We start from the raw sequence: 14821 nt of genomic DNA, 5'->3' as shown, positions 1-14821 counted from the left end.
TCAAACGCATGTCTCCCGCATTGCAGGTGGATTCTTTATCAGCTGAACCGCAAGGGAAGCCCAAGAATACTGGGGTGGGTAGCCTATCCCTTCTCTAGCAGATCTTCCCAACCCAGGAATCAAACCAGGGTCTCCTGCATTGCAGGCGGATTCTTTCCTATCAGGGAAGCCCCATAGAGCTCCAAATTAGAGGCAAACAACAAACCAGGAAGAATGACTGACGGAAAATTTGTCAAAGACTGATGTTACTACTTTTGGGGGAACACAATCAACAAGATATAAAAATACTTTAAGATCTCAAAACATACACAAACAAACTACACACAGTCGGCCACAAATAAGGAAATACAGTCTGTCTAGTCCACAACAAAATGCGCAGCCTCATCCATAATCAAAGAAATGAAATCACACCGGATATCGGCTTCCCGACCACAGGAGTTCTTAGAAGTTGGTGTCTGGCCAAAGCCCGCACACCAGGACCAGCTAGCTACCCAGACGCCCTGGTGGATGTAAGTCAGAGCAGCCTTTAGAAAGCAACTTGGAGACGTGCGAGAAGGCCCTGGGAGACCTGCCAACTCCCGGGCCAAGTAATTCCCAGTCTGGGAATTCAAATGAGAGAGCAGCCCGGATGGCACACAAATCCAGAATAAAAACAAAGGAAGGAGCATGTTACTGACGCAGGCAGGAATCACATCTCACAGAGATGTTCCTTGCAGTGGTGTTTATAAGAGTAAAAGACAGCCTAAATAGTCACAGTAAAAGAAGGATTCAATAAAAACAATGGTACATCTGCAAAAGAAGCCATAGAGAGTGAATTTAAGGAAATGTTTTAAATAAACAAGGAAATAACAACTTTGTGCTAATTTTTAAAAAGGAAGGGAATTTCCCTGATGATCCAGGGTTAAGAGTCTCCCTTGCCATGCAGGGGAGGTGGGTTTGATCCCTCATCAGGGAACAAAGATCCCACATACCCAGGGAGCAGCTAAGCCCTGGAACTGCAATAGAAGATCTCACATGACGTAACTAAGACCCAGCGCACCCAGCACAGCCTAAATAAGTAAGTATTTTCTTTTTAAAGGGGAGGATACACAAGGAAACAATTGGCCTCAAAGCAAATGCTTTTATTTGACTATAGGGTCAAGAGTTCATGGGGTCTCCCAAATAAATATATTTCATGAGTTTTGACATATCTCTACACCAAAATCCATCAAATCCCATACTTTAAACATGTGCAGTTTAGTCTGTTTCTATTATACCTCAGTAAAGCTGAAAACAAGAGGCAGGACATAGAATTGTTTATAAGTCCTGATCACAACCATGTTAAAAAAAAAAAAAACCTGGAAGAAAATAATTCAAAATGTGAACAGTGGCTGTTGTCTTGGGTGGTAGAATTCTGGGTGGTTAATACCTTCTCGTCTGCAGTTTTCAGATTTTCTACAATAAGCATAGACTACGTCTAGAATCAGATGTGCATAATTTTATTTAATTGTCACCCACGCCTATCCCCATCACTGCCATCTTTAAAGACGCCCACGGCCTCAGCATACACAGACTAGAGCCCAGACCTTGTTCTGATGTCCCAGGGTCCTGGGTCTCTTCAGGTCTCTTTCTGTCCCCCACTCCCACACTCAACCCCCACCCAGAGGAGCCTCCCTGGCTGGAGGTAAGCAAGGTTTCCCCAGGGACACAGACGTGGAAGGTGGAGGTGGTCTTGATCAGCCAAGAGAAGGATCAGAGATTCCAGCCATCCTGAGGTCAGTGGACCCACTCAAAGGGTCTCTGTTTGTGGCCTCATCTCAAGGCCAGAGTGCAGCAAGGACAGCAGGTTGGGCTGTGTTCTGGGTCCTGGGATGGCCCTCACACCCTCTACCTTCTCAGCCACTCCCTTCACTGTTCTTGGCTGGACCCCTTCCCCCTCCTCCCCAAGTGGGCCCAGGCTGGGCCTACACCCCTTCCCTGACCCCATCAGGACCAACTCCAACCCTACCTCTTACCCTGGTCCCCACTTTCCTCTGGGGTCCCAGACCCCAACGGCCACCTGGCCCCAGCCCTTCGCTTGGGTGTCCTGGGGCATCTCAAACCAAACACAGCATAAAATCCACGTCCACCTCAAGGCAAACCCACTCCCTGGGTCCCTCCCATCCCTTCCCCAAGTGGGATACCCCAGCTGCCTCTGGATCCCTCTTGTCCACTGCCCAAGTCCAGCCCCGCTGAGGCCACTGAGTTCCAACCCACGGCCCGACCCTGCCCAAACTCCTTGGGGCTCTGTGGCTTCCAGCAGATTCTTCACCCAGGACTGAAGCCATCTTCCAAAAGCACCACCCAAGTCCTCGCCGAGCCCTCTACCTGCCTGCCTGCCCTTTGGTGGCCATCCCTCTGCTGCTCCTTCACCCTCGATGTGCCCTCGGCTTGGCTCGATCTCAACATCTCCGGGAGCCTAAGACACATGCACTCAGGAAGCATTTCCAGTTAGCCCCGTGCCTCGGTCTTCCAGTCTGCTGGGAGGGGCCCGGCCACCACTCTGAAAAATAAGTGAGCCATCTGAGCCACTAGGACAGCCATGATCGTTAAAGCAGAAAATAACCAGTGTTGGTGAGGATGTGAGAAAAAGAGGGACCCCAGCACAGCTGATGCAGGAGCGATGGGTGATTTCCACAGCTCCTCCACGGCACCGTGTGTCCAGAACAAGCAAGTCCAGCGGGCAGGGGCTGGGGGCACTGGAGTGGCACAGGGTGGTGGGAGGCTCTGGAAATAGAGATGGAAGCTGCACAGCCCCATGAATGTACTAACACTGGACCATACCCTACAAAGTGGTTCATTTCACATCATATGAATTTAGGGCTTCCCAGGTGGCTCTAGTTACAAACCCACCTGCCAATGTAGGAGACTTAAGAGACACGGGTTTGATCCTTGGGTCAGGAAGACTCTCTGGAGAAGGAAATGGCAACCCAATCCAGAATTCTTGCCTGGAGAATCCCATGGAAAGGGGAGCCTGGTGGGTTACAGTCCATAGGATCACAAAGAGTCAGACATGAACAAAGCAACTTAGCACGCACGCATATGAATGTCACATGAATTTCACCTTAATTTAAAAAGTTAATTAGCAGTCTGACACCTGTAGAGACCAAGTCAGGGGTGTGCCAACCCTGATGGCCCCCAAGAGTGGGTACCCCCAATGTGCCCCTAGATGACCCACTGCTCCCCCCAGAGCTCCTTTCCACCAATCCCAAACAGTAAGCCTGGCTTCAGCAAGACATCCATGCACCCCAGTACTTCCAGTGCCCCAGCCTCCCCGCCTGGTGCAGGTGCAACTGATAGGGGCTCACCTCAGCGTCACCAGCAGGCGTCACCAGCGTCACCTGGGTGACATGCTGACCCAGTGCCCCTGCCCCCCAAGCCCAGTGACGCAAACAGGATCTTGTACAGGAAGGAGCTGTGCAACCAGGCAGGCATCTCTGAGTTATGAGGCTGCGGCAAGCAGACAGCGGGAGGGAAGGAGCTCGGCCTGCCCAGACCGCCAGGAGCCCGTCAGCTGTCCCTGGTGCCCCCACCTCCTGACCCCAGCTGAGGCAAGTAGCAAGAGTCTAGGGCTTCCAGGACAGGGCCAGCAGGAGGGGTGTCCATACCCCACAAGCCATCCAGAAGGTGCACCCAGTGCCAGGGGGCCCATGGGGCAATTTCTTGGCAAAGGTTTGGCCAAGGGCCCAGACATGGAAGTTCCTCCCGAGAGGAACAGAATCCTCAGATGGGGAACGCGGCGGCCCTCTGCCCAGAAGAGGAAGGGAAGCAGGTCACTGCGCTTGTGTGGAGCCCCCGAGGCAGTTCCCAGGCCCAACCCATCTGTGTCCTTGCTCCTCCCTCCCCAGATGTCCGCGGGCAGGTGGAGAAACGAAAGGACGCTGGCGACTGAACTCAGAGCCCTGCCAGCTCAGACGCACTGGTCGCTGGGCCCCTGCATCCCCGCCTCCCCGGGGGCCTCCCTGGATGAAGGCGCATCTGCAGGAGGCCCGCACCCCAAGAACTGGCACTGCATCGGGGCAGTCATGGATGGCCCGCAGTCCCAGCTGATAGACACCCTCCAGGCTCACCCACCCCATCTCAGGATACGGCTCTGACCAGGGATGCAGCCCCCCCCCACTCCACAGCTGCCCCGACTCCATCCCCAGCAGGTGAGAGGGGCCGAAGGGGCACTTGGGTGGGGAAGCTGTGCCCCCTGCCCCTACCCCAGAACCTTTCAGACCCCCTCACCGCCCAGTCTGGATGGCCTAATGTACAGAGACAGGTGTGGACGCCACTGCTGCAAGGACAGAGGGAAGGGGCGGGTGAGCAGGTAATCCAGATGGTCTCGCACCCCAAGGGCTGAGAGGAGGGCTGGAAGGTGAGGGGTACTGCTTCCTCCAGGGAAGGGAAGTCAGGTGTCCGGCGGCTAAGTGGACGCAGCTGCCCTGCCAGCTAAAGAATCAACCTGAATTGAGGGATCCAGACCCAGCAAAGTCCACGGACACGAGAAAAAGCAGCTGGGAGGGGCCACCCCGCAGCAGCCACAGGTCACATGGGTCACGGCAGCTGCCCACACAGGAGGGCTCCTTCCTCAGCCCTGGACCACAGACCCTTAGCTTAGGTGGCTGGACAGTTGGCATGACAGGTGTCAGCCCCGCTCCTGCCATCCAGCGGGGTCAGGAGCTACAACATCACCCAGAGCCTAAGAGGGAACCCAAGGGGTCTCACCCCCCAGGGGCAGAGGAGAGCCAGGGGCCTGGGGCCTCCCCCCCAGAGAAACAGGGAGAGGCCACACTCACACACACGCCCCACAGCCTCACACTCACGCACAGGAATGCGCACATGCACTCACACGTTTACACACGTGCTCACCCACTCCCACCCACACACTGCCCCCTACGTCCCTGTCTCTCTGTCCCCAGGGCCACTGCCACCAAACTGCTTCCCCACTGGTCCCTCCGCAACCCTGCAGGGGCCTGAGGACAACGCTCTGGGAGGGTGAGACCTGCCCATCCTGCTCACTTGGGGACCCTACCCTGACACCTGTGGGGCATGGGGTCACCCTGAGGGTCCAGAGTCAGACAAAGGAGGCCCTCTCACAAGCCTGGGTGGGGGAGCATCCAGGGAGCAGCTGGGCAGAAGCTGGAGGTGGCGAGGCTCAGACCTGGCGCATCGCCAGACCCAGGAGACATCGCAGGAACACAGCACAGCCACAGCGAGTCTTAGAGAGGACTTGCAGGACCACCCGACATGAGAAGGAAAAATAAAACAGAATCTGATGCTCTGGCTCCCACTCCACCACCAGCTGCTCAGGGAGGGGTGGGCAGCCCAAGCCCAGAACTTCCTGCCATCCTGGTTTCCAAGTTTCTGCCTGGACCCCACTGCGGGACAGAAAGTAGTGTGAGGCGAGCTGGGGAAGCAGGAAGGCAGGGCAGGGCCCAGGCCAGGTGTGGCCTCAGCCGTGAGCAGGACTATTCAGGCCCTGGCCCTGCGCGCCCGAGCAGGCCCCACCCAGGGGCTCCCTCCAGGCTGAGTGGCCCCAAGAGGAAGCAGGACCATCCCTCTAAGTCATTCATCCCCAGGGGCCAGAAACTGCCTCTTGGGGATGCCTGCCTCATGTCAAAAGGATTCCAGGCAGCTTCCTGGGGTTAATAAGCTAGCCTAGGGACTTCCCTGATGGTCCAGTGGCGAAGACTCTGTGCTCCCAATGCGGGGGTCCCAGGTTCGATCTCCCGTCAGATCCCACATGCCACAACTCAGAGTCAGCATGCCACAATGAAAGATTCCACACACTGCAACTAAGAACCGGCCAAATAAATACATATTTTTTTAAAAAACAAAAAACTGGCCTACACCCCTGATTTTCTCATAATGCTTAACAACCAGCTTTCTGGAAAAAAGAGACAGAAGGGGATTTCCAACATGGAGCCTTTGCAGGCTCCTGGGGTGCAAATTCTCCCACCACAGCCCCTCTCAACCCACCAATCTGATGCCACTGAGCACGGGGTTGGGAAAGACTCACGCCAGCGGCGCCTACACACCCTGCAGCTACTAGGGCCCCAGACCACCGAGATGGTGAAGACGTGGAAATGCCATCCCAGTGCCCATCTCTGACCAAGGGCTTGGCTCCAGAGCATATAAATGCCACCCACAGCGGGGCAGGCCTGGCTCCCACGGGCAACCCCAGACGATGACTCCAAACGGCCAACAAGCCCCCAGAAGGGCACTCGAGGCGTCTCCTCAAGTGTGAGTCAGGCTGCGGGAAAAGGTGAGTCAGGCTGCCTTGTGGCGCTCCTGGAAGGCTCAGGGGACAGGGCCGAGAGGCTGAGTGCTGGGCAAGGGTCTGTGTGGCGTGGCCCCACCTTCAGTTTCGACAAAAGCCACCCCCGGATCCAGGTCCACTCCCCTCATTCCCACCATAGAACCACATGGAGAGAGACACAGACGACCCTGAGCTGCACGCCCGCAGGTAGGAAGTGTCCAGATGGGTGACCTCCAGAGATGCAGAGCAGACGAGGGGCACCTGGTGGGTGTGGGGCTTTCACGAGGGGGACAGAAGTGTTCTGAACCATGGTCACGGCCGCACGTGTCTGTGTGCACGGTGAAAACCACACTGGAAGTGGATGAATCGTACGGTACAGGAATCATATCTCAATAAAGCCTGGACAGACAGGAAGATACGGTGTTAGGATGCCCAGAGCTGGGCAGAAGGCTGTGTCCATCGATGGCTGGGCCGAGAGCCCTGCGTTTCACTGTCAGCAGGGAGCGACCTCGGGGGTGAGGACCAGCAGGACCAGTGAAATGCATTCATACGTACACCCTGTGTGCACGGCATCCCCTCAAAGTGGGGTTCCTTCTTCCCAGGGTGGTCCCAGGACATCCAGGTGGGCCTCACAGCTAGCGGAGCCAAACCACTGGCCTGGGATCACAGCAGCTTCCCACCAGGAAGACGGGAACCAGCCTATGACACGGGCACCACGGCCCCCTACGAGTGACCGCCTGCCCGGGGCCCTCCCAAGGGAACCCTAAGACTGGACAGGTGTCCCCAAGCAGGAGGACAAGCTGCACAATCTGCAGCGTGCACCCGTGCTAAGTCGACCAGTCGTGTCCAACTCTCTGTGACCCCATGGACTGTAGTCCGCCAGGCTCCTCTGTCCACGGGATTCCCCAGGTAAGAATACTGGAATGGGTTGCCATGCCCTCATCCAGGGGATCTTCCCGACCCGGGGATCGAACCCATATCTTTATGTCTGCTGCACTGGCAGGTGAGTTCTTAACCACTAGCGCCGCCACCTGGGAAACCAAACCCGTCAGAATCTGAAGGCCCAGTGTGAAATCATTCAGAATTTTACAACAGCAGGAGCAGGACGTGAGCCCTGCAGGACCCTCTCCACAATGACCCCATCTGTACAAAGACCCCCCCATGGTGCCTGACGGCATCCGAAACATCATACTGCTGCCCATCTCGCACGCCAGCCTCAGCATGCAGTGACCTCCACAGAGCCCGGGTCTGGGGCTCAGGTCCCCTACCCCTGCGCTGGCTCCTAGAACAGGCAGGCTGTATCCCTGGCCACCCATGGCCAGCTGGCCCACGTGCTCACTCCCCCTCCCAGCAGGACGAGAAGGCACCAGTGCACTTCACCAGGAGTGAGCAACGCCAGGCCCGGCCACATCCCACCATGAGAGGTGACTCTGCCCCAGCCTTCAGATGCTGGCCAGCACCCTGCCACCTCTCCTTACACACCCCACAACAAGTGCCCCCCAAGCCGCCCAGCACCGCCCCCTGCCCTGGCCGTGTTCATTCCTGTCCCACCGCTTCCTCTGGCAGAGCCGGAGCAGGGACTGGGGGCCTCTCGAGTACAAGCCCCCATCTGCTCACTGCCCTGCAACCCCAGGCTGGCTGTAGGGGAGCCCACAGGCCTCCAGAAACCCCCACATACCCAGCTCTGGGTGGCTGCTCCCGTGTGGCTCCGACTGCTGGCCTGACCCCAGAGTCGCCCCTCGCAGACCTTCCCGGAGCCCGGGTCCCCGGCCCCCCAGCCTGGCCCTGGTGGAGGAAGGCAGGGACCCGGCGTGGACACTGCCTACCGCGACGTGCCAGACAGGCCGCCTGGGAGCTGGCTCCGGCCCGGCGTCCGCTGCCCTCATTTCCTTTGCCGGCTTCCTCTGCCGGGGGCGGGGAGGCCACGGCCGCCTGTCCTGCTGGTGCTGGTTCCTCTGCGAGAGGCAACCAGAGGTTGGAGAGCGAGGCCCAAGGTGCCCAGAGGAGGGCGCGCTGGTCCAGGCCGAAGCCGCCTCCCATCACCGCGGTCCAGTGAACGCGCGTGTTCAGAGGCGCCTACACACGTGTTCCCTCGCTTGCCTCCAAAGACGCCTCCAGGTGGGCAGGGCTGGCCCAGTTTACACAGAGGAGATGGAGGCTGGCATGAAGGCAGAGGCAGGCTCGGCCCCGGCCCAGGCCCCGCGGGGCTCAGAGCTGCCCTGCAGGAGTGCCCTGGGGCTGCTGTCAAAATGTGCCATAGACTGGGGCCTCAGCACATAGGACTGTCTGACGCTCGGAGGCCGACACCCCACGTGAGGGCCCCGCTCCCTCCAGAGGCTCCAGGGCACGACCCTCCCCACCTCTCCCAGCTTCAGGCCTTCCTCGACTCGTGGCTCCATCAGCCCACTTTGCCTCCATCATCACAGGGCACAGGACATCCTCGTCTCTCCCACGTCTCCCCCAGCTCTCTTGGAAGGACCTCAGCCATAGATTTAGGCTTCCCTAAGCTGGGAGGGATTGGAGACAGGAGGAGAAGGGGACGACAGAGGATGAGATGGCTGGATGGCATCACTGACTCGATGGACGGGAGTCTGAGTGAACTCCGGGAGTTGGTGATGGACAGGGAGGCCAGGCGTGCTGTGATTCATGGGGTTGCAAAGAGTCGGACACGACTGAGCGACTGAACTGAACTGAAGCCAGGATGAGGGGCTTCCCTGGTGGCTCAGATGGTAAAGAAGCCATCTGCAATGCGGGAGCCCTGGGTTGGCAAGATCCCCTAGAGGAGGGCATGGCAACCCCCTCGAGTATTCTTGCCTGGAGAATCCCATGGCAGAGGAGCCTGATGGGCTACAGTCCATGGTCGCAAAGAGTTGGACACGACTGAGTGATGAAGCCAGGATGGCTTCATCTTAACTTACAACAGCTCCAAATGCCCTATTTACAAACAAGGTCCCATCCTGAGACTCCAGGTGGGCATGAATCTGGGGGAATACTATTCCACCCAGGGGCTTCCCAGGTGGCACTAGCAGTAAAGAACCTGCCTGCCAGTGCAGGAGACATAAGGGACGTGGGTTCGACCCCTGGGTCACGAAGATCTCCTGGAAGAGGTCATGGCAACGCACTCCAGTACTCTTGTCTGGAGAAAGAATCCCATGGACAGAGGAGCCCGGCAGGCTATAGGGTTGCAGAGTCGAACACAACTGAAGCGACTTGGCACACACACACACGCATTCCACCCAGGCGCCCTCACCTAGGGAAGGTAGGGCATTAGGAGGATGGAGAACCAGCGGACATGCTCAAGGACAGTGACGGCAGGTGGAGGGGCCAAGGCTCGGCCCACCCTGGAAAAAGGTGGCCGGGTGACAGCAGGGAGTCCTTCAGGCCCAGCCACTGGGAGGGACCGCTCCAGGCTCCCCAAGCCTCAGGCCACCAGGACCCGGTGGCTCAGTCCATCAACAGACGTGAGAGCAGAGATGAGGCTGAGGGTCAAAGGTGAGGGTGGGTCGGGTTCCCCCACCAAGCCAAGCCCTTGACCGCCCGCCCCCAGGAGACCACAGCCCGGCCTAGGCTCTGTGCATCGTTACACACACGTGAAGGCATCTGCGAGCATTCGTGTGTTTCACGTGTGTGAGTGCGTGTGTGAGCCTGAGCACCTGCGTGTATAAAGCTGCACAGGGATGTGTGGGGGAGAAACAGCCCCTCTGAGAAAAAGGCACAGTCTGGCTTCTTAGAGAATGTTCCAGAATACAAAGAAATTGCCCTGGGGATACTGCAACCTTCCTCCTGCCCTGAGCTGGCCTACACCCCCAGATTCAGCCCAATAGCTGCAGCTTCCACTCTGGGGCCAGCCTTTCTCGGGCGTGGGGAGGGGCGGTGACACATGTCAAAGAGTTGGCTCTTGATGCCCTCCCCACACTGGGCCAAGCCCGTCTGGGAGCATCTGCCTTCAGCCAAGCCCCATTGGCATCAGGCAGTGAACGGTGGGCCACCAATTTCGAGAATTACCATGAGCGCATGGCCATCAGCCATGGAGCGGGACCCCCAGGGCCGCAAGAACTCATTCCCGGGGTCCTTCTCAGCACTCAAGTCGCCGAGTGTACCTGCCCCCATGCAGGTCAAACCACGCCTGGCCGGAACGCCCTCCCTGCGCCCTGTCCCCCAGCAATGCCTTCACCCCAAAGCCCGAGCCTGCCCAGCCCTGAGCCAGCACAGCACACGTATTAATGCCAGTGGAGTGTGCTCCCGACAGAGCCAGGCTCAGGGCAAGAATGTGGGCAGGCGGCAGGACGTGACCAAGAGGCTGGGGGATGCCTTGGCTTCCATGAGTTTCCTCAAACTCCAAGTCCCCCCAAATGGTCCACAGTGACCCCTGCCCCAAGGTCAGCCTTGACGGGCGCTGCCTGGGGACTGGCCTGCACCCAGCACTCCAGTCACCCTCTGGGGTGGGCACCACAGTAATGCCCACCTCCAGATTAATGAACCAGATTAATGTTCCAGATGAAGAACCAGAGGCACAGAGAGGGCCATGGGATCAGGGAGGGGTTGGTCCACTACTTGCCCCAGGGGTCTTAAGGCAGCTCCAGCCCTGGGCTGCAGAGCTCTGACTGAGGCCTGCGCCTGCCAGGCACCTGCTGAGGGCCTGGGCTGCACCCAGCCCCTCCAGGGCTTGAGAAGGTGAGAAACAAGGGTGGCCCTCTGCCTCAGTGAGCGCCGGGGGGCCTTGATCACTCCTGGGAATGGTGACAAAGATAGCATGTGACAGAGGCAAGCCCCGCCCCCTCAAAGCCACGCCTCCCCACCAGCTCCGCCCAGGTGCTCCTGGCTCCCACATGGCACCCTCCTCACCCCTCAGTTCTTGGCTTCCATATCCCACCCACCCAGTCTCCTCAGAGTGAAGTTTCACCTGTGTGGAGCTGAGTCTCAGAGAGGTTGAGTGACTGGCCCAAGGCCACACAGCACTGAGGTCAGAGGTCTGTGACTGCCCAGAAATCCCCCAAAGTTACCCACATCGTGGGATGAGCTGAACCCCAGAAGAGGCAGCCCTTCCAGATGCCCACCTGTGCCAGCCTGTGATTCCAGAAGAACATGCTTGGGCCTGGCCCCCTCCAGTGGCCTGCCCTGCCCTGCCCATCTCTGATAGGTGATGGTGGTCCAGGCAGGAGCTGAGTTTAAATAAGGTCCCCCAGCACCCATACTGCACTCAAGCACGTGCCGAGAGCCGGAGCCTCAAACTCAGCCCCCTTCACTCTCCATAACTGCCACCATTGTCACCACCTCTATGGAGAACTACCATAGCATCCATGATGGGCACAGGACTGTCAGTAGGCAACAAACTGGCCTGGTGACACTCTGAGGACCCTTCGCCCAGGCCGGGTCCCTCTGTCCACCCCAGAGTGTTGAGCGACCACAGAAACAAACTCTGAGATAGCCACAAACATGACTGTCCCCTGCCCTCTGTGGTGGATCCCAAGCAGGGTCCCCATTTAGACAGGAGTCAACCTCAAAACCCATCTCTCCCCATTTTGGGGACAGAGGAAAGCCACATGCCACTGTGGCCTTGTCTCCATACACCACCCCCTCCAAAAGAGCAGCCAGTGTTCATGGAGGGTCAGGTTTTCATTGGGTGCTTAACCCCTAACTGAGCCTGGTGTAGGCGCTGCTATCCCCTTTTACAGATGAGAAAACTGAGACTCGAGAAGGCAAGGGTGGGCAGGGGGACTCCAAGGGGTGGGAGCCGGGCTCTGAATGCTAGGCATTTAGCGGGAGGGCAGAGGACCCCATCTCTCCTCCTTCCCAATGCCCACATGAGGGCCAGCATGGAGCCCTGGAGTTCCACACCCCACCCGCAACACACCTCTACCATCCAGGGGCCCCTCGCACAGTGGGGCAGGGCTCTCTCCAGGCAGGGCTCTCTCCATTCCGCCTGAAAAGAGCAGACCTCCTCTTGCCTCCTGACAACTTTTTCCCCTGCTAAGTCCTTAAACTGACACATTATAATTACACTGATCACAGCTGTTAACAGAAACATTTGCAAGAGGAACCAGCTTAGTTGTTTCTCTAAGATGGGGGAAGGGTCTCGTGCTGGGACACACCCAAGTGTGTGTTTGGTGGGGGAGTGTACTGAACCCAACCACACAGGGCAGGTCTGGGCCCTACAAAGAGTGCAAGAGGCAGGGCATGGGGAAGGGTGTCCCCCATCCCTGGGTCAGTCCTTCCACACACACACTCACCCTACCTATGGTTCCAAGGCTGGACATTCGCTGCCCAGGAGCCACGCTGCCTCGAACACTGGCCCGGAGCCACCTGGATACCTGTCCCAAAAGGCTGTCTGGGCCTGGGACTGACTGCTCAGCAGGGCCACCTCCACCCCCACCTCCAACCCCCGCCCTCAGAGTCCAGCAGGGCTGTCACTGCCAGGTTGGGGGCCATCCACTGGGACTCCATGTTCTTCAAGCTCTGGGAGTCGCCTTGGGAAGTTATTTCTGAGCCAGGGACACCCACATCCTCAGTCCAGTAGAGAAACCTGCCGTCTGCTCCCCTCCCTCAGGAGCAAATGCCTTCAGATGGGGCCGGACCCAGGGGACCCTGTGCATCACTGCATGAACTGGGCCCTACTCCAGGGAGGGAGACCCAGGAGAGCCCATCACGTGCTCACCCGGCTTTGTTTTGGCTGGATTAGCCTGTGCCAGAGCCCCAGTGACAAGTGGGTGGGACTCTGGGTCCTTAGGCCACGGCTCCAGGGCAGGGGCTTATCTCCCACTAGGGCCAAGGAGGGGCGGATGGCGGGGCCTATGAAAGCAGAGGGAAGAAAGTCTACCACCTTCTGGCGACGCAGGCAGGCCTCCAGCTGCCCCCGGCCCCACTGCCCACCATGGCGGCCCACTCCTGCCAGGAGGTCAGGCAGCCATGGGTAAACAAGCTGCCAGGGCTGCCAGCCTGGGGGAAGCGGGGGGAAGAGGCCTGGCCCCATGTCTCCTGCAGCCAGCTTTGACAGCGCCACCTCGGCCTCATCCCTGTCCTGAGGGCCTGGGCATCCACTGAGGCCCATCTCTTCTGAGCCTGTGCTCTGTCCCACCTCCCCATGCAGGCGGCTGGGTGGCCCGGCAGGGCTCTCCAGAACGCATTCCCAGCCTAGGGAGGAGCCTGCCACCCTAGTCCCAGCAAGGGTGTCCATGGGCCTGAGGGAGCAACACTCCCACCCCTCCCTGGAGCCCTTAGTCCTGGCTGCCTCCTCCCCTGGACACCTGGCCCAGCACGGGCCCTCCTGCCCCAGATACGCGAGATCGAAGCTTCCACAGGGACAGGCAGTGCCCCCACTGCCCACCCCGGCTGCTGGAGGCCTCAAGCAGGTGCCAACCCCTAGGCCTGCCCACCTCCGGGCCTCCAGGGGTTCCTGCGGGAAAGCAGTTACGTCTGCAGCTCCGCTCAGAGAGAGGAAAGGGTTAATTTCCATGCGAAATAGAAAACCAGCGGCTCAGGAAGCATCAATGTCCGCAGTTAAGCAGGTTAGGGGCAGCCGCAGCGGGCAGAGGGCTGGCAAGGGGCGCGGCCAGGGGACTCACCAGGGTCGAAGTGCGAGCTGAAGGCGAAGCTGGGGTTGAAGAAGGACGACGACATGGCCAGGGCCAGCAGCGCGGCTTGGCATCCCCCGACTGGCGCTGCGTTCAGCTCAGGACGCCCGAGGCCCGCACCGCGCCATCACCCGAGCGGCCGCCGCAGGTGCGAGCGCGCCTTGGCCGCGGCGCCCGCTCAGCACCCACAGCCGCAGCCGCGGGGCCGGCGGGGTGCGGGTGCGGGTGCGGGCGGCGGCGACAGACGAGGCGCCTCCCCCGGCCGGTGCAGTCCGAAAACACCGGCGGGAGCGCGCGCGCGGGGTCGGGTGGCGGGGGGGGGGGGGGGTTCCCTACCGGGCTGGGGGGCACGGAGACTCGCGCAGGGGGGACCCGAAGGCTGAGGGGGCATGGAAATGCGGGGGGGACAAAGGCACGGGGGGACACAGATGCAGAATGGGAAATCCGGAGACGCAGGGGTGGCACGGAGGATGGGGGGGCACGGAGGCTGGGGGGCGCTGGGAGGCGGAAGGTGCACAGAAACGCGGGGAGGGGTATACTGAAGCCCGAGGGTGGCTCAGTGACGCGGGATGGGAGACCCAAGGGCTCGGGGGCACGGATAATGGGGGAGGGGTCCGTGGAGGGAAAGGTGCGGGGGGGGGGGCGGGACGGAGACTCGGGAGGGGGCCACCTGGAGGCGCGGGGTGGGCAAAGAGGCGTGGGGAGGAGGAGCGGGAAGGCGGGGGCACGGCTGCGCGCACGGGGGTGGGCACGGTGGCACGCAGGAGCAATACGAAAGCGCGCGCGGGGTGGCCGGGAGGCGCGGGCCCCGGCACGCGAGGGTCGGGGGCTGGCACGCGGCCTGCACACGCCGGTTTCCGAGGCAGCTCCGGTCCTGCCCCGCGCCCTCTGGGCGGCGCCCGCGCCGGCGGGGTGGGGGGTGGGGGTGCTATTTTTGCACAAACCGCCCGCGCCTGTGCCACTCTGCGACAACCGTGGAGAAGGAGCG

General features: G+C 59.7%; 1 protein-coding gene across 2 annotated transcripts in view; it reads right to left on the bottom strand.

Annotated features, from left to right (window-relative positions):
• Positions 1 to 13932, bottom strand: part of AATK (apoptosis associated tyrosine kinase) — a 39722-nt gene extending 25790 nt beyond the window's left edge. The window contains exon 1 of one of the 2 annotated variants that reach the window (XM_069543821.1): positions 13825 to 13932. In XM_069543821.1, coding sequence (XP_069399922.1) covers positions 13825 to 13879 — 55 coding nt within the window. In that variant the 5' untranslated portion in view covers positions 13880 to 13932. Of the gene's footprint in view, positions 1 to 7940; positions 8160 to 13824 lie in introns of those variants that run through there. The other variant, XM_069543818.1, reaches the window with a different exon arrangement.
• Positions 13933 to 14821: the final 889 nt, after the last annotated feature.

This window comes from Ovis canadensis, chromosome 11 (genome assembly GCF_042477335.2).
Source record: "Ovis canadensis isolate MfBH-ARS-UI-01 breed Bighorn chromosome 11, ARS-UI_OviCan_v2, whole genome shotgun sequence".
Taxonomy (NCBI): domain Eukaryota; kingdom Metazoa; phylum Chordata; class Mammalia; order Artiodactyla; family Bovidae; genus Ovis; species Ovis canadensis.
This window is presented reverse-complemented; position numbering and strand designations above follow the sequence as displayed.